This window comes from Acomys minous (genome assembly GCF_964271855.1).
Source record: "Acomys minous genome assembly, chromosome: 8".
In the NCBI taxonomy this organism is placed as follows: domain Eukaryota; kingdom Metazoa; phylum Chordata; class Mammalia; order Rodentia; family Muridae; genus Acomys; species Acomys minous.
Window position 1 is genome coordinate 112,397,045 of NC_140489.1, and position 20,551 is coordinate 112,417,595.

The following is a 20,551-nucleotide window of genomic DNA, read 5'->3' on the forward strand; positions in this document are numbered from 1 at the left end:
GAAAGTGATCAGTCCAAGGGCTGGCTTGGAGGGCAGTTCTCAGTGCTCTGGGTGGCAAGTTTTGCCGTGACTACTTCCCAGCTGTGCCAGCTGTTGCCAGGTAGTTCTCACTAAGGCAGCAGGAGCTTTGCTGTAGCACCAAGAGCCAAAATTTGTTCAAAACACAACAAAACAACCCCAAAACTCTCTTATTTGGGCTGGAGAGATGCTGCAGGCCCTGTAGTGGTGGTGGTGATAGCAGCACATGCCTTTAGTCCCAAAACTCAGGAGGCAGAGGCAGGCGCATCTCTGAGTTGGAGGCTAGCCTGGTCTAAAGAGTGAGTTCCAGGACAGCCAGGGCTACATAGGGAAACGGTCTCAAAACCCAAACCAAACCAAGTGTACAAACTGCTTTTGCAGAGGACCCAAGTTCACTTCTAGCATCCTTGTTGGATGGCTCTCCACCACGGGTAGCTCCAGTTCCAGGGATTCAATGCTTGTGAGGGCATCTGCACTTAAAAAAAAAAAAAGATTTATTTATGTATTTATTTTATGTATTTGAGCATCCTATTTGCATGTACATGCCAGAAGAAGGTTGTGAGCTACCAAGTTGTTGCTAGGAATTGAACTCAGGACCTCTGGAAGTATAGACAGTTCTCTTAACCTCTGAGCCATCTCTCCAGCCCTTAAGATTCCATCTACAAATGGCTGTGAGCCGTAATATGTTCACTAGGAACTGAACCCAGACCTCTGGAAGAGCAGATGGAGCTTTTAACTGCTGAGTCATCATCTCTCCCGTGCTGGCATCTGCACTCTTGTGTATGTACCAACTCCTATTCACATAATTATGAACAATCAAAATAAATCTTTCAGAAAGTTATTTGGAGCAATAATACCGTTTTGTTCTCTATTTCTTCTAAGGGTTCTAGCTTTATCCATTCTGTAGTGAGAGCTTTGTTTCAGCAGCCAATCAGAACTTGAATTCTGTGTGTGCTTTGCATATGTATGCTTTTTATGCAAAGTGGGCTAGAAACTAAAAAATACTGCTTAGTCTGAGCTCTTCAAAAGTATTTGAAACTAAAACATACCTATAATTTTGGGCAGACCAGAGTTCCTAAAAAGGTAGCTAAAATAATACATTCTTCATCGGCCTGTCTGCTGTGTGGGGGGCTGGGGCAGGTTTTGGGAATTGAACTCAGGTCCTCTGGAAGAACAGCAAGTGCTCTAAACTGCTGAGTAATCTTCCACCCAGAGCAAAGCAAATGCACATGTTAGAGAACGAAAGCATGAGGTGGTTCTCTTTGTAATAGGGGTGTGATGGAGGAGACCAGTTTGCATTTTAGTACCCTCCCAGAACTAAGTTAATTTACTAACTTTTCTTTTTTGAAGACAGGATTTTACTTTTTAAAAACTTGATCTTTTATGAATAAAAATAAAAATCCCTAACAAATCAAGTTTACTCCATAGCCAAGTCTAAAATGAATTTTTATTTTTTTTACTCACATGATTTTTTTCTTTCATTTGAGTTTTCTCAGGTAAGCCTTTATTATGATGGGAAAACCAAACCAAACATTTCTTCTCATGCCCAGTAAAAAACAGGAAAAAGAATTATCAATTATGTATAGACAATGCATAATAAAAAGGGGGAGGAAAAGAATACATAGATTAAGACAGAATCGTATTAACATTCACTTTTGAGTTATGAGGTGAATTTCATTCAGCTTGGTACACTCACAAAGAGACACGGTGGATTTTAGACTGTCCTACCACTGACACTCCAAATTGTGCTGGGAGTGTCCCCACATTTTCAGAAACACCAAGTGTGGAGAAGGGCTCTTGGGTTGTGGGGCCTCAGCTGGCTCAGCACTCAGGCTCCGTGCCCTGGCCTCCCCAGGGCAGTCTTCTGTCAGGAGGTAGGCGTGCTGTGTGACCTGCAGGGGAACAGGAGGCGAAGAGCAGACAGCCCGGGCCCAGTCTTTACTGTGTGGTGACGAGCTTCACAATCATGCTGATGATCCGAGACCCTCTAGGACAGTTACACAGGTCCATGCTTGGGTTTTTAATTTTATCCTGGAGGAGCTGGTCAAGTTCGCAGCGGAGTTCCTTTACCAGTTCAGCCACCTAAGATGAAAACTGCAGTATTAGCTGTGCTGGGAGCCAAGGGGAAATCGATTTTCATAGAGAAATAGCTCATTATGACTGTCATGATTTAAGACTCCTGACATTATTTTAGACCATACTTTAAACACATCTATTTATTGTTTGTTTATCTCTTTCACATCTATTTATTACTACTTTAGAGGTAAGCTCTTGCCGTGCAGTCAGGCTGGTCTGGACGTCTATCCTGTTGCACCAGCCTCTGCATGTGGGGATCGCAGTGTATGTTACCAGGTCTCATTACTTTAGGAAGTGTGGTATTTAAGTGTCTTCCATGGTTTGGCTTGTTAACTTTGTGTGTCTGCGAAGCATGGGAATCTAAATTCAGTGCCTCATGCTCATACAGGAAGTGCTTTCCTGATTGCCACCTCTCTAGCTTTGTTGGCACTTTCAGACAATCTCACACCTTAGCCCAGACTGGCCTTGAACTCACAGAAATCTTCCCTGCTATGATTCTGAGGTTACAAGTGTAAGCTCTATGTTCAGTGGGGGCTTTGATTTATTTGTTTATTTATTTAATTTTTTTATTTTTATTTATTTATTTTTTTCAAGACAGGGTCTCTCTGTGTAGCCTTGGCTGTCCTGGACTTGCTTTGTAGACCAGGCTGGCCTCACAGCGATCCACCTGCCTCTGCCTCCGAGTGCTGGGATTAAAGGCGTGCACCACCACTGCCCGGCTAATTTCTTTACTATTTATAAAATAATTTTATTTATTTATTTTAAATTTTATATGTACTGGTCTTTTGCCTGCATGTATGTCTGTGTGAAGATGTTGGATCCCTGTAATTGGAGCTGTCTACAGACAGGTGTGTGCTGCGATGTGGGTGCTGGGAACTGAACTCCTGTCCTCTGGAAAAGAGGCCAATGCTCTTAACCACTGAGCTTTCACTCCAGCCCCAGTGGGAGCTTTTTATTTTACTTTATGTTTTTCAAGATAGGACTTCTCTGTGTAGCCTTGGCTGTCCTGGACTCGCTTTGTAGACCAGGCTGGCCTCGAACTCACAGCAATCCACCTGCCTCTGCCTCTCGAGTGCTGGGATCAAAGGCGTGCACCACCACCATCTGGCTTGTTTGTCTTTTTTTTTTTTTGGTTTTGAGACAAGCTCAGGTTGGCCTCATACTTGCTTTGTAGCTGAGGTTGTGCAAGAACTCCTGATACTCTTATCCTGGGGTTGCAGGTGTTACTGTGATGCAAAGGTGCTTTTATTCATTTTTAAAGCTAAGTTCCCACTATATATCCTAGGCTGGCCACCCACTCACTCACTCACCCACTCACTCACTCACTCACGTCAGCATGCAAGTGCTGGCTGATAAGCACATGCCACCACTGTACCCGAGGGAAGCTCTGATGAAGCTTCTAAGCGTGGAGAAGCCTTCGGGATGGCACGTGGTACAGTTGTGAAGCCAGGATCTACTGCAGCCATCTGGCTCACACAAGGAGAGTGGGATGTTCTCATTGAGCTGCTGCACCAAACCAGCCTTGCCTGGCTCCATGGTTGGTGACAACCACTAGCATATTTGGTTACTGAGCACATGGAACGTGCCTGCTTCAAACTGAGACGCGCTGAGAGTGTAAATGCACACCTGTCTTCGATTACATGTTAAACTAAACTAAAACATGAAGGGTATATTAGGTTAAATAAAACATACTAAGATTAGTTTCACCTATTTTTTTTTCTCACCTTTTTTCTTTTTTTTAGTATTGGGCATTGTATCTATAGCCTTACACATGCTGCTGAGTGCATGCTCTACCACTGAGGTATATTCTCAGCTTTTTTAAAAAGATAAAGTCTTACTCTGTTGCTCAGACTAGTCTTAAGTACCTGGCTCGAGTGAGCCTCTTGCCTTAGTTTCCTGTATGGCTGGGATGGTATACAAATTTCCTTTCATTTTGTTTTAAGTAATTTATTATTTATTGCTTTATCTTTGTGGTTTTGGAGATTCAACCCAGGGCCATCCAATGAACTATTACCTGACCACTTTTTTGCTTTCATGGTAATGGTAAGATTATGGTGATTTTTTTTTTGGATCAGGGCTATTTTTATCAATTAATTTTTGCTTATATAATGGTACATTGCTGTGTACCATTAAGGAGCTTCTGCTGATTTTGCTTTTGTTTTTGGTGTTTTGTTTTGTTTTTTGTTTTTTGGCTTTTCGAGACAGGGTTTCTCCGTGTATCCTTGACTGTCCTGGACTCGCTCTGTAGACCAGGCTGGCCTCGAACTCACAGAGATCTGCCTGCCTCTGCCTCCCGAGTGCTGGGATTAAAGGTGTGTGCCACCACCGCCCGGCTCTTGGTTTTGTTTTTGAAGCAAGGCTTTGCTATGTAACTCTGGTTGTCCTCAAAGACACAGTAATCATCTTTCATCAGCCTCTCAAATGCTTGAGCCTGTGACCTTAAGCCTTTATATCAATTCTAAGCCACCCCAGGTGGCCCTGCCCCAGGCTTTCCTTCTGCTTCATGCAGGTTTCCCTCTTCCTGCCCACAGGCCCTCACAGGGTGCTGCTCATTTCACACTACCAGAGCGCTTTCTGAGCCGAACCTTCACACAGTGAGCTCTCCTGTTACCTGATGGGAAGCGGCCACAAACCGGATCCAACCGTCATCCAAGGAGACAACGAACGCACCCCTCTGAAGTTGCACATTCACTTGGCCTCCCCCAAACAGGACCAGGGGGTACACAGACACCATGCTGCATTCTCGGATAAACACCCGGCTAGTTTTGATTTTCTCGTGGTATAACAGGTAGGGACTGTCAAAGTGTCTGACCTGTAACACAAAACCTCAGAATGACAATGTTGTCGCAGTCAGCATAGGGGATTTCCACCAGTCCTGTGTATTTTACTTTATTGTTTTTTGAGACAGTGTTTCTCTGTGTAGCCTTAGCTATCCTGGACTCACTTTGTAGACCAGGCTGGCCTCGAACTCACAGAGATCCGCCTGCCTCTGCCTCCTGAGTGCTGGAATTAAAGGCATGTGCCACCATGCCCTGCTTGAACTTGGTGCTTTTATGTGTGATATCCTAATAGCCATTTAGACATTTAATAAGTATCTGACACTGTGTGTTTTGCCTACATGTATGTGTGTCTATGGAGGTCAGAAGAGGCATGGAATCCCTTAGAATTGGCGCCATGGACAGAATGAACCATCATGTGGGTCCTCTGCAAGCCAATACCTAAAAGAATTCTTGATTCTTTCTTTCTACATCTCCTCATTTCCGAAAACGGCAGCTCGGGTGTGTAAGGCCTCGGTTTTGTTTTTCTCCCCATTCCATTTGGATCACCATCAAGTCCTGACAGCTGGATGCTTAAAGTGCACAGGAGCTGACATATTCTCATCTCCTGACCTTTCTAGCTGCCACTGCACTGTGAACTGTCACCTTCCAGCGGAACCACCGCAGGGCTTCCTCTGTGCTCATGCTGTTGTCACGTCTGCATCTTTACTGCTGCTTCTCACAGCGGCCACAGTGATCTTTCAGTTACGGCCAAAACACTCCAACAGTTCCCCAAAGATTAAAAGTCTAACTCCCCCATGGCCCATCTGTCCCTGCACCTCCTACCACTCTCGCCTTGATGAGCCGTCCCACTGAGCTTCATTATCTGCTGCCCTCCTGCATATAAACATCCCGAACATACTCTCACCTCATGTCTCAGCACTTATTTCCTGTGCTCGGACGGTCTCTCCTTAGAGATTGTATGGCTTGCTTTTCACTCAGTATCTGACTGTTTTGACCCATAGGGCTCTTCCCAAATTGCCGTACAGAAAGGGCCCCTCTCTCAGTCTTGCTGCCTGCTTTATCTTTCCCTCTAGGGCATTTGCCACTGACAGGTACTGGCTTATTTTCTGCTAGAACAAACTGCTTGAGTGGAGGGACCCCGCTCACTTCCTTCCCTCAAGGCCTACAGTGACAGTGCCCAACACAGCGCTAGGACTAGCTGGTACTGCAGGGAGGCATGAATGCTTGCGTCTTCCATGTGGCTAGCTGAAAAGAGTGGTGCTAACTCAGGCCTCTGCTCTGCAAAGCCAGATAGAGTCAGATGAGTGATGACCTCCTGGTTCCTGAGTTTGAGGAGATCTTTCTCATGGTTTGGGTGCCACATTTCTCAATAGCCCCATAGGGCTGACCGGTGCTGACCTTTTAACCTCACCCCACATCTGTTCTTTTGTTTTGAGATAGGGTCTCACTATGTAGCCCTCTGGCTATCCTGGAAATCACTATATGGACCAGGCCCGCCTCTGCCACCCTAGTGCTGGGATTAAAGGCATGCACCACTACACTTGGCTCTCTCTTCTTCTATTTCTTTATCTTCTTTTCTCCTTTATCTCTCCTGAAAGCTTCACTGGGCATCACGCTAGACTCTGGAAATGTAAAAAGGCTTCAGATTCCTGTCTTTGGGGACTTTACAATTTCAGGACATAGTACTGTAATAAGAACAGTGGAGAAATGCATGCTCAGTAGCAGAACAGTGGGAGGAGGGGAAATTAGAGGGAAAGACACTAAGGAAATTCTGTTCATTTTTAGAAGTGCTGAGGTGTGAACACAGGGCCTTGCCATACCGGGCGAGCACTCTCCCACTGAGCTACACTCCCAGGCAGGAGATGGCTCTTAGTGGAAAAGTCAGGGTAAGCAGGGCTTCCTGGGGAAGGAGACTAACTCTGGGAACAGAAGCAGTGTGTCTGGTGTCAAGGTATGGGGACACTTGCTCTGTATGCACTGCTATAGCATACAGAATGACAGAGGAAGTGGGCTTTGAGGTGCCAGGGCCAGATGTCAAGTGAGAGTCCATACAGAAAGACTTAAGAACAGGATCAAGATGTTGACAACAGTGCTGCAGAAGGCTGGAGAGAATCCCATGAGGCAGCAGTTGGGGTTAGAACTGAGGACGTGGCAGTGAGCATGGGAAGAGGCAAAGGTGCCACTGCCTGGACTTGGTGCCCGTGTGAGTCAGTATGGAGAAAGGCGGAGGTCTTCATGGCATCCTGCTCTAATTCTGAGGCTGCTGTTTACCAGGACGGGCACACAGCAGGAGAGGTGCATGGGAAGGTGATGGGTTTGATCTGAGGTGACTGGAGGGTGGTAGCCACTGTTCTGCAGCAGGACAGCTCAGAAGATGCTCTGGAGAGACTCGGGGCAGCATGTGTGGGGTTAGCTGAGATGATGAGGGTGTGCCCTCAGAGGGTCAAGGAGTATGCATGCACTACAGTGAGAGAAGTAGGAAGGCAGACCACTGCCTCAGAGCAGAGGAAGGGGGCCTGGTGAGGACACAGAGGGAGATGGGGACAGGAGGAGATACTGCAGGACCAAAGGGAACATTGTGGAGGAAAGCCAGTAACGTCAAAAGCCACATGAGAAGCAAGTGTGCTGAGGGCCAGGTGACATCGTCCCTTTAGATTCAACAACTGGGAGGTGGCTGTGACCATGGCTGAGTTTAGCCTATTGGTCAGAAGCAGCAGAAGTCTCCTAGCACCATGCGGAGGGGCGATAAACCATGCTGATGGCACAGTTAGCTCATGACGACAACATAAACCAATCCAAAGAGACAATGTTCATCTGGGAGTAGGAATGAGCACTTCTTGTATATAGTAGAATTTTCTCAAAATGGAAAACTTTCCCAGAAACAGCTTGCCAGTCTATACAGATTCAACCTTTATAAATCTGTGGTTCTGCTGGGGACACTGCAAATCACGGAACAAGGCTTGTCTGCTTTAGGGACTGCATTTCTTATCTGAGGATATGCCATAGGTATGCGAGGCTGACCTGATAGTTCACTGAGGAAGGGTGAATGTGGACATATCCGTCATTCTTGGTAACGAACTTCAGCTCGGCTGACTTTGGCTGCAGTCTGACAACTCCACTACTGGTCTTCTGGAACTTTCCTTCTGGGGTCTTGACCTATAAAACAAGTATTTATAAAAATAAATACACATGTTTTCACTGCAGAATTTATCCTTTGAAATAAACAAGGGTAGTTTGAACAGTTTTTATTTCTTTTTAGGTTTCTTTTTTTTTCAAGGTAGGTCTCACTGGATAGCACCAGTTAGCCTGGGACTTTCTACGCAGCTTGGTTGGCTTCAGACCTTTGATCCTCCTGTCTCATATCCCCAGTGGCTGGAATATGTATGCGTGTGTGTGTGTATGTGTGTGTGTGTGTGTGTGTGTCTAGGCATGCATACCGTGTGGAGGTCAGCAAACAGCTTCCATGAGTTGGTTCCCTCTTCCCACTATATGAGTTTCAGGCATCAGGGCAGCAGGCTTCAAGGCACCTTTACCCACTGAGCCATCTCTCTGCCCCAGGACTGTTGAATCACTTGCTTGCTTATTTATTTATTTATATAATTTTATTTTTAGACAGTGCTCTGCCTGCATGTAACACCTGCACGCCAGAAGAGGGCAGCAGATCTCATTACAGATGGTTGTGAGCCTCCCTGTGGTTGCTTTGGAAGAGTAGACAGTGCTCTTAACCTCTGAGCCATCTCTCCAGCCCTTCACCTGCTTTTTAAACTTTGCTATTGAACATATTTTTCTATTTGTTCGAGATTTTCCTAAAGCGCTGTTATCAAGAGTTAATAGTACCTCACTGTAAGTATCTAAAATTCAACATTAAACTTTATTTATTTTTAGAGCAGGTCTCAAGTCACCCGTGTGGCCTTGAACTATATAGCTGAGACTGTCTTTGAATTTCCAATTCTCCTGCCTCCATCTCTCATGTGCCATGATTACAGGTGTGCATCACCACACCTGGTACATGTTACTGCAAATTCAGATAGTCTGCTGAATGAATATCCTGGCTGTAATTTTTTCTAATAGCCCTAGAAATGGAGCATAATTAGGATAGATATATACATTTTATTCTCACCCAGAGTGGTTATTTAAGACTCACACAGCATCAGTATTATTAAATGTTTTGTTGTTGTTGCTGCTGCCAATTTAAAAAGTAAACAAGTCTACTGTAAATCTGCATTTCTTTGTACTACTAAATGTAGGCACTCTGTGTGTGTGCACTGTAGGTTAATTTACACCCTCATTTCATACAAAATATGTGTCCTTATACAGACTGGGAGAATGAGTGAATTGGGAAGCCTTGTGAGCTGTGTGTATCTCTTTAAGATGACTAATGAGCATATTTTAAGTTTACCCTTTTGTGCTGCTTTGGCAACACATATACTAAAATTGGGATGATAGAGAGAAGTTTATCCTTTGGTTACTAAGAAAACAAGAAATAGGAGGATTCAGGAAAAGTGTAGTTACCTGCACTACGTTTGGATACAGAGCGGCGCACAGCACTGCCGAAATCAGCTTGGGGTTCTCGGCATTTGTGTTTGCCTGTGAGAGAAACACAGCATTAGCCACACGACATGTTTCAGCAGGTCATGTGTTTGCCATCATCTTCCTTTTTTCTTTTTGAGACAGGGCTTCATCATGTAGACCAGGCTGGCCTGGAGGTCAGAGATCCACCTGTCTCTGCCTCCTGAGTGCTGGGACTAAAGGTGTGCACCACCTCACTGGGCATAAAGTGAACTTTTGGTACAGGTTTAAACAAATAAATACACATGGGTGGTGTTGATGAGCATCTTGGAGAGAGCCTGGTTTGTGAGGCTCCAGCAAATACTAACTGCTAGAAAAGAAAGGAGCCTAAGTTCATTGCGAAGAAGTACTCTTCCAAGACACTGGCTGGAAAAGGCTGACCTGCTTTGAGAAAACGTTACCAGAGCCTACTGTGAAGTACAGAATTATTAAGAACAACTTGGTATTTGTTGATCAACGTGAAATTAAAAAACAAAACAATGTTGCCAACGAACAGAAAACCTCTTGGTCTCCTGAGTGTTAGCTGACAGTGTGTGAACAGGGAGTGCCACTGCCGCCTGCTCACTGGCCGCAGTGAAGCACGGCCATCACGCCACTGGAATTAAAGTTAAACAAGACAAGTACACACTCCTTACCTCTTCTCCTGTGGCGTCCAGGACACCGTCCCCTCCTTGGGCTCTTTTTTCGATTTCCCTTGCTCTGAGTCCCTCTTTCACAAACCCTATGTCAGACAGCAGTTCAGTGAACTGCCGTTTTAGGCTGGCCATTTCCTGAAAAAAGGGGCAACCCTTTAAAAGAGGGAACTAGCAGCATACCCCAGGTGAATGGCTCACAAGTGTGTAACATCAGTGATTAGCAATGAGTGCAGATGGACCATCTAACAAGATACAAAGCTAACCTTGTCTTTTTTTTCTTTTCCAGGGTTTCTCTGTGTAGCCTTGGTTGTCCTGGATAGCTTTGTAGACCAGGCTGGCCTTGAACCCACAGAGATCCACCTGCCTCTGCCTCCCAAGTGCTGGGACTAAAGGCATGTGCCACCACCCAGACCTTGTCTATCATTTTTTCTTTCTTTCTTTTTTTTTTTTTTAGACAGGGGTTCTCTGGGTAGCCTTGGCTATCCTGGACTCACTTTGTAGACCAGGCTGGCCTCTAACTCACAGAGATCCCCCTGTCTCTGCCTCCCAAGTGCTGGGTTGTCTGTCATTAAAAAGTGGTTTTCACAAACTGGCAGTCAGAGTGAGACAGTTACATGGAAGTCCAAAGTCTTAAAAAACTCTGATGATCATTTTACACTTTAAACATTTTAACTGGGGTGTGGTAGGTCTGATTTTCTTGTAAATTCTTAGGATAAGCATAATGAATGTATTTTGTTTGTTGTATTATTTGTTATTTTTTTGTTTGTTTGTTTTTCGAGACTGGGTTTCTCTGTGTACCCCTAGCTGTCCTGGAACTCACTTTGTAGACCAGCCTGGCCTCAAACTCACAGAGTTCTGCCTGCCTCTGCCTCACAAATGCAGGGATTAAAGTCCGCAGCCAGGTTGTTACTTTATTTTTTAAACGTTTGCATTTCTGTTCAGGTCCTGTCAGTTCCTTACTTGAGCTTAGAGTGGCTAATGTTTCTCTCAGTGGAACTCATCTGCGGGACTGCCTCTCGGTTCTACTTTGTGGTCCTACTGGATCACGGCTGATGCATTACGGAGTGCTGCAGATCTAGACAGTTACAAGCGCAGCTCTCTCTGTCTTGTGGCTTTTGTTCAAACACAGGTTGCAAGAACCAAGTTCAGCAGCTCATGTCTGCGGCCTCATTACTTGGAAGGCAGATACATGTATTTGAGGGCAGCCTTGGCAGCACAGGAAGGCCCGTCACTTTAAAAGTGGGGTATAGACCTGAAGGGAGGGGCTTCCTTAGCATGCTGGACACGGACTCCCCGCACCAGGCTACAGGAGCAGGTAAGGTCTTTGCTCTGGTACACCTTATCTGCCAGAAGGAAAAGTAGATGTTGGGGGCACAAGTACTAAGAACACTGATTTTATGTTCCGCTGTCTCTCCCCTCTCCAGCCCCCAGATCGTTAGAGAAACAAAAGCTTTGAGGAGATCTTCTCCTTTGCTACTCTGGCTTCCGAGACACTGTGGAAGGAGAACTAAAAGTATGTCATAGGGGAAGGCAGACACTCTTGTCTGTGATTATGCAAAAGACAACAAACATTTCTCTTTCTTCTATGCTCGCTTCTCATAAACGGTAGTTCTGGTGGGCACAGGAAAAAACTAACCATGAAAATCTGACTCAATATTCTTTGCTTTTGCCCAAAGAGTTAGGGGGTTAGTGATGGTCACAGACCCCACCGAGAGTGTGGTAAGAGCTATAGTTAATTTCTTGAGAATGATGCACATATGGATAGTTTGGCACACAGTTCAGGGGGTCTGGTCCAGGTTAAGGCCTGCTACAGCCACTGGGAAATGGACTTGAAATAAGCAGACCCCTCTCATGCTGCCCGTCCACTGTCTCCCACGTTCAGCAACACAGAACAGGTTAGGTGAAAGTTTCCTCACTGAAAAAGCCTCGTGTCATGTGGTTCCAGAATCCATTCTGCACAGCCCAGAGACCCGAGCATACTCAGAGGTAACATCCCTACTGTCCAGACACGGCAAGTGAGGTAACGCTGCAACCCCGCTGGGCAACTGTGAGCTACTACAGTGGACACGAATGAAGGACTGGACACAAGAACTCACCTGCAGAGTTCTCCCCGACAGGAAATTTTGTCTGCAGTAATTATAACTCGCTCTCCCACTTTCTTTTGTACTCAGTTGCCAACCCTAAATTGTGAAGAAAATCAAGCTGAACTTACACACTGATGTTGGTGCCAACTCTAGCCACAAAGCTAAGCTCTGAGGTCACCTTACCTTATATGCACATAGAAGGGCCAGATAATCACTGTTTGCAAATGCAAATTCCAGCTTTTTCTGATTAGCCTCTTCTTTTTTATCCCAGGGAGACACCTGGATGAGAAATGGATTTGGAAGTCGCGTGTATCTGAGGTTTCACATGGCACTTTCTCTCTGCTGGAACCGCGTGTACCACCCCGTGTGTAGCTTACTCAAGGCAAGCGTGCTAGCGAGGTTAATGAATGGCCTTGTTTGTGAGTCCAAAACGAGCCACGGTAAGCTTGCTTGCTCTCTCAGGACAGGTGGGAAAGACAGCCATCAAGGACCTACTTGTATTTTTTGGAATTGCTGTTTGGCTCTTCCTTTTTTATTGATTTATTTTTATTTTATGTGCATTGGTATTTTGCCTGCATGTGTCTGTGAGGGATGACAGATTCTTGGAATTGGAGTTACAGACAACTGTGAGCTGTGATATGAGGGCTGGGAATTGAACCTGGGTCCTCTGGAAGAGGAGCCAGTACTCTTAAATGCTGAGCCATCTTTCCAACCCGTTTTTTGTTTTTAAAGACAGTCTCACTGTGAAGCTCTGACTGGCCTGGAATTTGCTATGTACACTAAACTGGCTTTAAATCTGTGGTGGTCATTCTGCCTCTTTCTCCAGAATACGCACCATCACACCCGACTTATTTTTAATTTTTATTTCTGCAGTGATTCTATTCTATAGCCCAGACTAGCCTGGGACTCACCATGTAGCTCAGGCTGGCCTTGAAAATTGGTCATAGTGGGATGGTTATACAAACCCCAAGTTGGTGAGGCCCCAAGGCCTCACACATGCTAACAAGCACTGCACTTTACCTCCTAAATGACACCAACTTAAATACTCTCGAGTGGGTGGATTATATGCAAATTATCTTTCAGTGGAGGCACATTTTAAAGTTGATAAATATATTAATTATCTCTTGAAATTTATAGGGGTATCTTGCTGGCTTACTATTTTTTATTTTTCTATGATAAGCAATAGCAAACCCAAAGCACATTATTTTAATAAACTATACCTCTAATTCCCAATTTTTTGCGGGGGTGGGGGGATGGGGGGATGGGATATAGATCTTCAAAGGATCAAATATTATTGTGTTCTGAAAATTTTCACATCCCACATACAAGCAAATTTTTATGGGGCTTACATACCTCTGAAGCCTAAAGATTCCTTTGAGACTTGTGACATAAACTCAAATTTAGACAAACATTTACTTACAAAAGGGGACTTGAAGGCCAAGCTGGCAGCAATGGTGAGAGCAGGGTCCAGACAGCGGAAGATAGACCCGAACAGCATCAGTTTGCCGATCCTCACGTCCACTGGCAGGGAGGCCAAGTGGTAGCCTAGAGGGGTCAGTTTTTCATCTGGAGTTAAGGCTCCCAAGTCTCGCAACCGTGCTTTTGAGGCCCGAAGAGAATCAATATGTGGCGGCTCAATGAACCGAGAGAACACGGACTGCAGATTATGAGTGTTAAACATTTCTAGAATTTTAATTCTGGAAGAGAAAAGAAAATCATAATTTGTAAATTTGATAGCTGGAAGAACGAAGCAGAGGGATAACTTTTCTTTCTTTCTCCTCCTCCTTCTTCTCTTTTTTTGTTTTTGTTTTTTGTTTTTTTTTTGAGACAGGGTTTCTCTGTGTAGCCTTGGCTATCCTAGACTTGTTTTATAGACCAGGCTGGCCTCAGACTCGCAGAGATCTGACTGCCTCTGCCTCCTGAGTGCTGGGATTACAGGTGTGTGCCATCATGCCCAGCAACTTTTGTTTTTGAGTGAGTGAGAAAGAAATGCATTATTTATTTATTTATTCTTTTTTTCCCTCTCTCTCTCTCTTTTTTTTAAAGAGATTGACTTGAACCATTTCTAATTATGTGTAGGTTGGTCTGCACGTAGTGCAAGTGCAGGTGCCATCAGAAGCCACAGGTGTAGGATCCCTTGGAATTGTAATTACAGATGCTTGGGAGCTTCATGGTGTGGGTGCTGGGAGCTGAACTCTGGTCTTCTGGAAGAGCAGCAAGTGCTCTTAATCACCAAGCCATCTCTCCAACATCTCGAAAATGTTTTGTTGTTGCTCTTTTGGTTTTTCAAGACAGGGTTTCTCTGTGTAGCCTTGGTTGGTCTGGACTCTCTTTGTGGACCAGGCTGGCCTTGAACTCAGAGATCCACCTACCTTTGCCTCCAGAGTGCTGGGATTAAAGGCGTGTGCCACCACGCCTGGCTCAGAAATGCTTTTTAAAGGCACACAGTAAGGTTCTGAGAAAAGCAGAAGCAGCCTCTCCAGTTCTAGAATTATAGGCAGGATTCTCATACCTTTCAAGCTGCAGGGCTGCTTCAGGCAAAACATTCTTTAAAAAATATTTATTTATTTACTTATTATGTTTACAGCTTTTTGCCTGCACGTACACCTGCATGCCGGAAGAGGATACCAGTTCTCATTACAGATGGCTGAGAGCCACCATGTGGGTGCTGGGAATTGAACTCAGGCCCTCTGGAAGAGCAGGCAGTGCTCTTAACCTCTGAGCCATCTCTCCAGCACTAATCAAAACATTTAAAAATCTCTTGTCCTCTAGTTTTCTTAGCAATAAACTACAGAAACACTTCAAGTTTTGAACTTATCCATTTAAAATTTCTTTATATAAACTTTCAAAACTACTTTTCTCTCAACAGTGGGTTCAAATGATGAAAGAGAGTGCAAATGGTGAGAGAAGTGACGGCATGGGCACGGGACCCTGAGCACTGCTGGGGGAGGGAACTGCTTCCGCTGCCATGGACGGCGGGGCGGGGGCTCTGCAAAGAAACCGAAAACAGGACTACCATATGACCTAGCGCTTGCACTTTGTTTGTTTTTGTTTTCCGAGACAGGGTTTCTCTGTGTAGCCCTGAGTTTCCTGAAAACTCACTGTGTAGACCATGGCTGGCCTTGAACTCAGAGATAGTTGTGAGCCATGATGTGGATGCTGGGAATTGAACCTATGTCCTCTAGAAGAATGGCCAGTGCTCTTAACCACGGGGCCATCTTTCCAGTCGCACAAAGACATCCTAACATTCAGCCTATATTACAAACTTCCTGAGACATGATGGTGATGATGACAGCTGACATTTGTAAAGCAAGTATTATATGTCAGGGATTAAAGGCGTCACTACTGTCAGGCCTTATAACTTCTTTGGAGGTTATCAACTTAGATAAAAGTTGCTTTTCTTTTGTTTTCTTTTCTTTCTTTCTTTTTCTTTTTTTTCCGAGACAGGGCTTCTCTGTAGCCTTGATGGTCCTGAACTCACTTTGTAGACCAGGCTAGCCTTGAACTCACAGTGCTGGGATTAATGGTGCGTGCCACCACTACCCAGCAAAAGTTGCTTTTCATTAACGTACATATATTTGGTACTTAGCTTTTTCACATGAGGTACTTCACTAGAGTGATGCACTGACAGTGATAATGTACTGAAGTTTCACGAAGGAAAAGAAGGATAAACTATGCTGGCAGATAGGATTTCCCCAACTTTTTACTATTGACTGTTTCAATAAAATCTCTTATGCTATGTACTACACTTCCCCTCTCGTCCTTCATGAGTCGCTCAACTTCCACAGTTCTCTCAAATCCTTTCAGCTCCCCGCTGCTTGCACCAGCATTGTTTTCGTGCTAAGCATTAGCTGCTCCCCAACTGCTTTTGTTTGTTTTTGAAATGGATCAAAGCCAGGGTCCTCCTGCCAGACTCTCCAGTGCAGGGATTGTAGGTGTGCACCATCCTTCCTGGCTTCTTCCTTAGTTCTCATCTTTAAGGGTAACTATGGGGGCCTGGAGAGATGGCTCAGTGGTTAGGAGCACTGGCTTCTCTTCAAGAGGTCCTGAGTTCAATTCCCAGCAACCACATGGTGGCTCACAACCATCTATAAAGAATCTGATGCCCTTTTCTGGCCTGCAGGTGTACATACAGATAGAGCATCCAAATATATTAAATAAATAAATCTTAAAAAAAAATAAAAGAGTAACCAACTATGGACTCAGTGTTCCTGTATCCTATAGTCCACCTGCTACGTGAAGGGAGGAGGAAGAGCTAGGGGCTGGGGTTATAGCGCAGTGGCAGAGTGCCTGACTAGCAAGCCAACACCCTAGGTTCAATCCCCAGTGCTTAAAAAATAAAGAGCTTCATACAATTAATCCTTACCTGTTTGGTTATTTTTTTACCTTCTCTGTTAACAATCGGATAGGAGAACATGAATAATTTGCATTTCTTATATATCACCAAGCAATTTTTCATGAATTGAATCTTGTTTAGTTCATGTAATAGGAGTCTGTTCAATTGGTCACTAAATCCTATTTTATGACACTTGTTTATTAGTTACTAATGGTGTTGTAAACTTGGTTTACTTTTTTTCTAACTGATAATGCGGTGGTACATTTTTCCCTGGAATGCTGTGATGTTTATGTGTCCCCTGGCAAGTCACTTTCCTAACTTACAAAAGTTTTTTTGAGCTTTATTGTAGGGCCACTTTGCAAATGTGAGAATTTTTATGTGCAGAGTTAAAAGGAAAGAAAAGGTCCACATCGACGTGCTTTTCTTCTTGCAAATGAATGGGTTCATCCACTCTATTCTAAGCAAAATGTCTTCCTTTAGGAAAAAGAGAGTATGAAACTTAAATAGAACGAGAAACATCTGGACTTTTTGGAAGCAGAGCATGCAAATGTAACCTTAAGCACAGCTGTTCCAGGGGCACTCTCTGTATTTCTGGTAGCTGCTGCTTTAAAAGGTGGTGGCTGTAGTGGTGGCTTGTGAATAAATGGAAGCAGACTCCAGACGCAACACGGCCAGCTCGGCCTTTTCTCTGCAGAGCATTGGCTTGAGACACGAATGTGTCCTCTAGACTTTCCATCCCCTTACCAGCATCATATCTAAAAAAAGAGAAGGAAATAGAAGATTGAGTTACTTTGTATGTATGTATAGGTGAGCTTGTGTGTCTGTGAGCCGGAGGATAACCTTGGCTGTAGTTCTTTAGGCAGTGCCTCTGTCTCTCCCTCTCTCTGAGACAAGGTCGCTTACTGGCCCGGGACTACAGTGGGGTTGGCTGACCAGTGAAGACCAGCGATCTGCATGCTCTCCTTTCCCATGCCACCACAACTCTCTTTTTCTTTCCTTTCCTTCTCCTCCCTCCCTTCCTCCTTCCAGTGTGAGTTCTGGGGATTGAACATAGTTTCTACAAGAACGTTGCTGAGTTACTCTTAGGAATACTGTCAAGACTACTGGGCATGGACCAGCATTTTACTTAAGACAATCACCTTACTCACAGAGATCACAGTGCTCTGTTTATTCTAGGACCGTGGTGAAACTAGTGCTATTTAAATGCCATCATACACCACCACACACAGTTTCTTTAATCATGAAAAACCATATTGGAAAATTAATCCATTACTTCTGAGGTAAAATTTTTAAGTTTTGCATCCTTGTTTGACACTGATTCACACACAGTTCTGTGTGTATGCACCTTTAGCTGTATGTATGTTAACCTTTAGCAGCTATGCTATCCTAGATGAGGTATCTGCAGTCCCTCTGTTACTTCACCAGAAAAGAATACCTTTTCTCTTTCATCTTTCCGGAATCGATGACATAAACAACATCATCAATGGTTATGGATGTCTCAGCAATGTTGGTGGAGATTATAATCTTAGTTACGCCTACTGGAGGTTTCACAAACACTGCCTGCTGCTCTTCACTGGATAGAGATGAGTGAAGTGGATGAATAACACATCTAAAAGGAAGTAAAGCCACAGTAAGGGTTCAGGCGCACGGGGTTTAAACTGAGCTGCAGAGGGTGGATTTCTGCTGAAGTTAATTAAACGACTTCAAGAGACCCAGCGCTCCGCATTGTGAGGGCTCCTTCTGATCTTACAAAATACTGCCTTCCAGAAAAAACCTGTCCCAACCTGGGAAAAGTTTTGGGGTTAATTCAGTTGTAAACCACCAAGAGGAATAAGTGATGGATATTTTATACATAACAGGCCTAAAACAAACTAACCAGCAAAGAATTATCTTTTGCCTTTAGTGGGGGGTGGGCCAAGTGCGAGGCAAGTTAGAGTATACATTGCTAAATTTCTAGGAAGTGTTTGTTAGCCCGCTTTGATGGTGGCACACCCAGTGACTGGCGAAAATCCTTGTCTCTCACAATGGCAGCAAGTCTTTGCTATTGATGCTGGCCTTTCTCAGCTTCTCTCCTCAGGAATCTGGCAACTGAAGCTGCATGCAAACTTGTGTGTCACTGTGATCAAATGAAGAGAAATGTCTGTCCTTGATGGAAGAGAGTAACATTTCCTGGACACGGAGGCCTGCCCAGTTCCAGCTGGCATGAACACACACGTCTAAGGACGGTAAGGGCCACAGGGACCCTTCTGCTCTTCATCTCTACAGATGACTACGAGAAAGTGAGTGGCTTACCGCTGACTGCGTCTGTTGTTGAACAGAGAGTTACACTGGAGTTGTTCATAAAGCATTTTGATTTCTGCTAGCCCTGGTAAAAACACAAGTATAGCACCTGGGTATAAAAAAGGAAGAAAAAAATTAAGATAAATGAACAAGGAAAACTAATACAGGCCACAAAAGTTTTTAAACCAATAATCTGATAGTTTTTCACTATCAAGTTTTTCTTTGTAAAGACTTAGTATTTAAGTGATATGAAATTACATTTTTGTATATACTCTGAATTAATAAGGACAAAATAGAGTAGTATTACCCCTTTCCAATAGAAAACTGAGGTATAGAAAAGCATACCGTAAGTTATACAAGAGCACTAGCTAAGTTCTCTGTGTGCATGAGTGTGCGCGCTCGAGTGGACTGTAAGATCTGAGGACTGAAACCAGCACCTCGCATACACTGAGCCAGCTAAGGCCTTCCACATACTTCCTCAGGACCTGGCCAGTACAGTCATCTCTGTAGAAGAGCGACCTTTTAAGACTGGAAGATTCTTTGGTTAATGAAATCCAGACATTTTACTGGATGTGATAAAAAGAAACTATAACTGGTGGTCTGATCAGGCTGTCTAAGTTCAGACACATTTGAAAGATACAGTATATTGTACTTGGGAGGCAGAGGCAGGTGGATTGCTGTGAGTTCCAGGCCAGCCTGGTCTACAAAGTGAGTCCAGGATGGCCAAGGCTACACAGAGAAACCCTGTCTCAAAAAACAAAACAAACAAACAAAGAGATAGTATATCAATTAGCCATGTCATATTAAGCACTGATAGCCTTTAAAATTGTCCATTAAAGAAAATGAGCAATACTTTGAGATTATGATTTCTGCCTAACAGTAATCCCTGCCCAATAATTACTTTCTTTTGTAGAGTTCTTTTTTAAAAATTGATTTATTTTTATTTTATGTGCACTGGTGTTTTGCCTGCATGTATGTCTGTGTGAGGGTGTCAGATCCTGGAGTTACAGACAGTTGTCAGTTGCCATGTGGGTGCTGGGAATTGCACCCAGTCCTCTGGAAGAGCGGCCAGTGCTCTTAACCACTGAGCCGTCTCTGCAGCCCCTTTTGTAGATGTGAGAGACAGTCTCACTTGGTAGTTCAGGCAGTTTTGAAGCCTGTAGTTCAGTCTGGCCTGGAGCCCATGTGGACTCTCCTGTCAGTCGCCCCAGTGCTGGGGTGACAGGTATGAGCCTCCATGCCTAGCTTTCTCCTGTGCTAACCTCGTCAGTGAAGTCTTCCTCGGTCTCACATATCTAACAGGATGTCCACGTCAGCTGTGTAGCATGGATGGAAAACAGACCTCCTGAACTCACACCTACAGCCATGCTTACTCTCGCCATGAAACAAGGATGGAGTCTAAATTATCACAAAAACAGCTGTCTTGCAGGGATTTCCCCCGCCCCCCCATTACCTCATTTGCCCTTCACAGACACCTATGTAAGAAGAGTGTCAGGAGGACACTCTACTCAGTCCTTGGCTAGGTGGGAGAGCTGTAAGCTGATTATCTCAATACAGACTTCAAGGTTCTGGCAGCTCCATCCCATGCTCCTCTGTGCTAAATGACACAAGACTTAGAGTGGGAAGACAATCTGTGTATAGATGGGAACGGGCTTATATTTCTACCTACTTTATCATCATCTAGTCCTCCCTAGTGGCTTGGCCACCTGCCAGGGACGGCTCTCAGGGTTGCCAATATATCACCAATTCTTTGTTGTTATTTTTTGAGGTCTG

The 20,551-nt window shown here is 44.4% G+C and overlaps 1 protein-coding gene across 2 annotated transcripts in view; it reads right to left on the minus strand.

The window, feature by feature from the left end:
* Nucleotides 1-1,446: 1,446 nt before the first annotated feature.
* DHX57 (DExH-box helicase 57) overlaps nt 1,447-20,551 on the minus strand; it is a 53,114-nt gene continuing 34,009 nt past the window's right edge. For both annotated transcript variants that reach the window (XM_084793094.1, XM_084793095.1), the window contains exons 14-24: nt 18,791-18,887; nt 17,934-18,107; nt 17,053-17,253; nt 13,583-13,859; nt 12,346-12,441; nt 12,175-12,258; nt 10,079-10,213; nt 9,387-9,461; nt 7,896-8,030; nt 4,706-4,906; nt 1,447-2,100 (exon numbers count right to left, since the gene is read on the minus strand). In XM_084793094.1, coding sequence (XP_084649220.1) covers nt 1,957-2,100; nt 4,706-4,906; nt 7,896-8,030; nt 9,387-9,461; nt 10,079-10,213; nt 12,175-12,258; nt 12,346-12,441; nt 13,583-13,859; nt 17,053-17,253; nt 17,934-18,107; nt 18,791-18,887 — 1,619 coding nt within the window. In that variant the 3' untranslated portion in view covers nt 1,447-1,956. The remainder of the gene's footprint in view (nt 2,101-4,705; nt 4,907-7,895; nt 8,031-9,386; nt 9,462-10,078; nt 10,214-12,174; nt 12,259-12,345; nt 12,442-13,582; nt 13,860-17,052; nt 17,254-17,933; nt 18,108-18,790; nt 18,888-20,551) is intronic.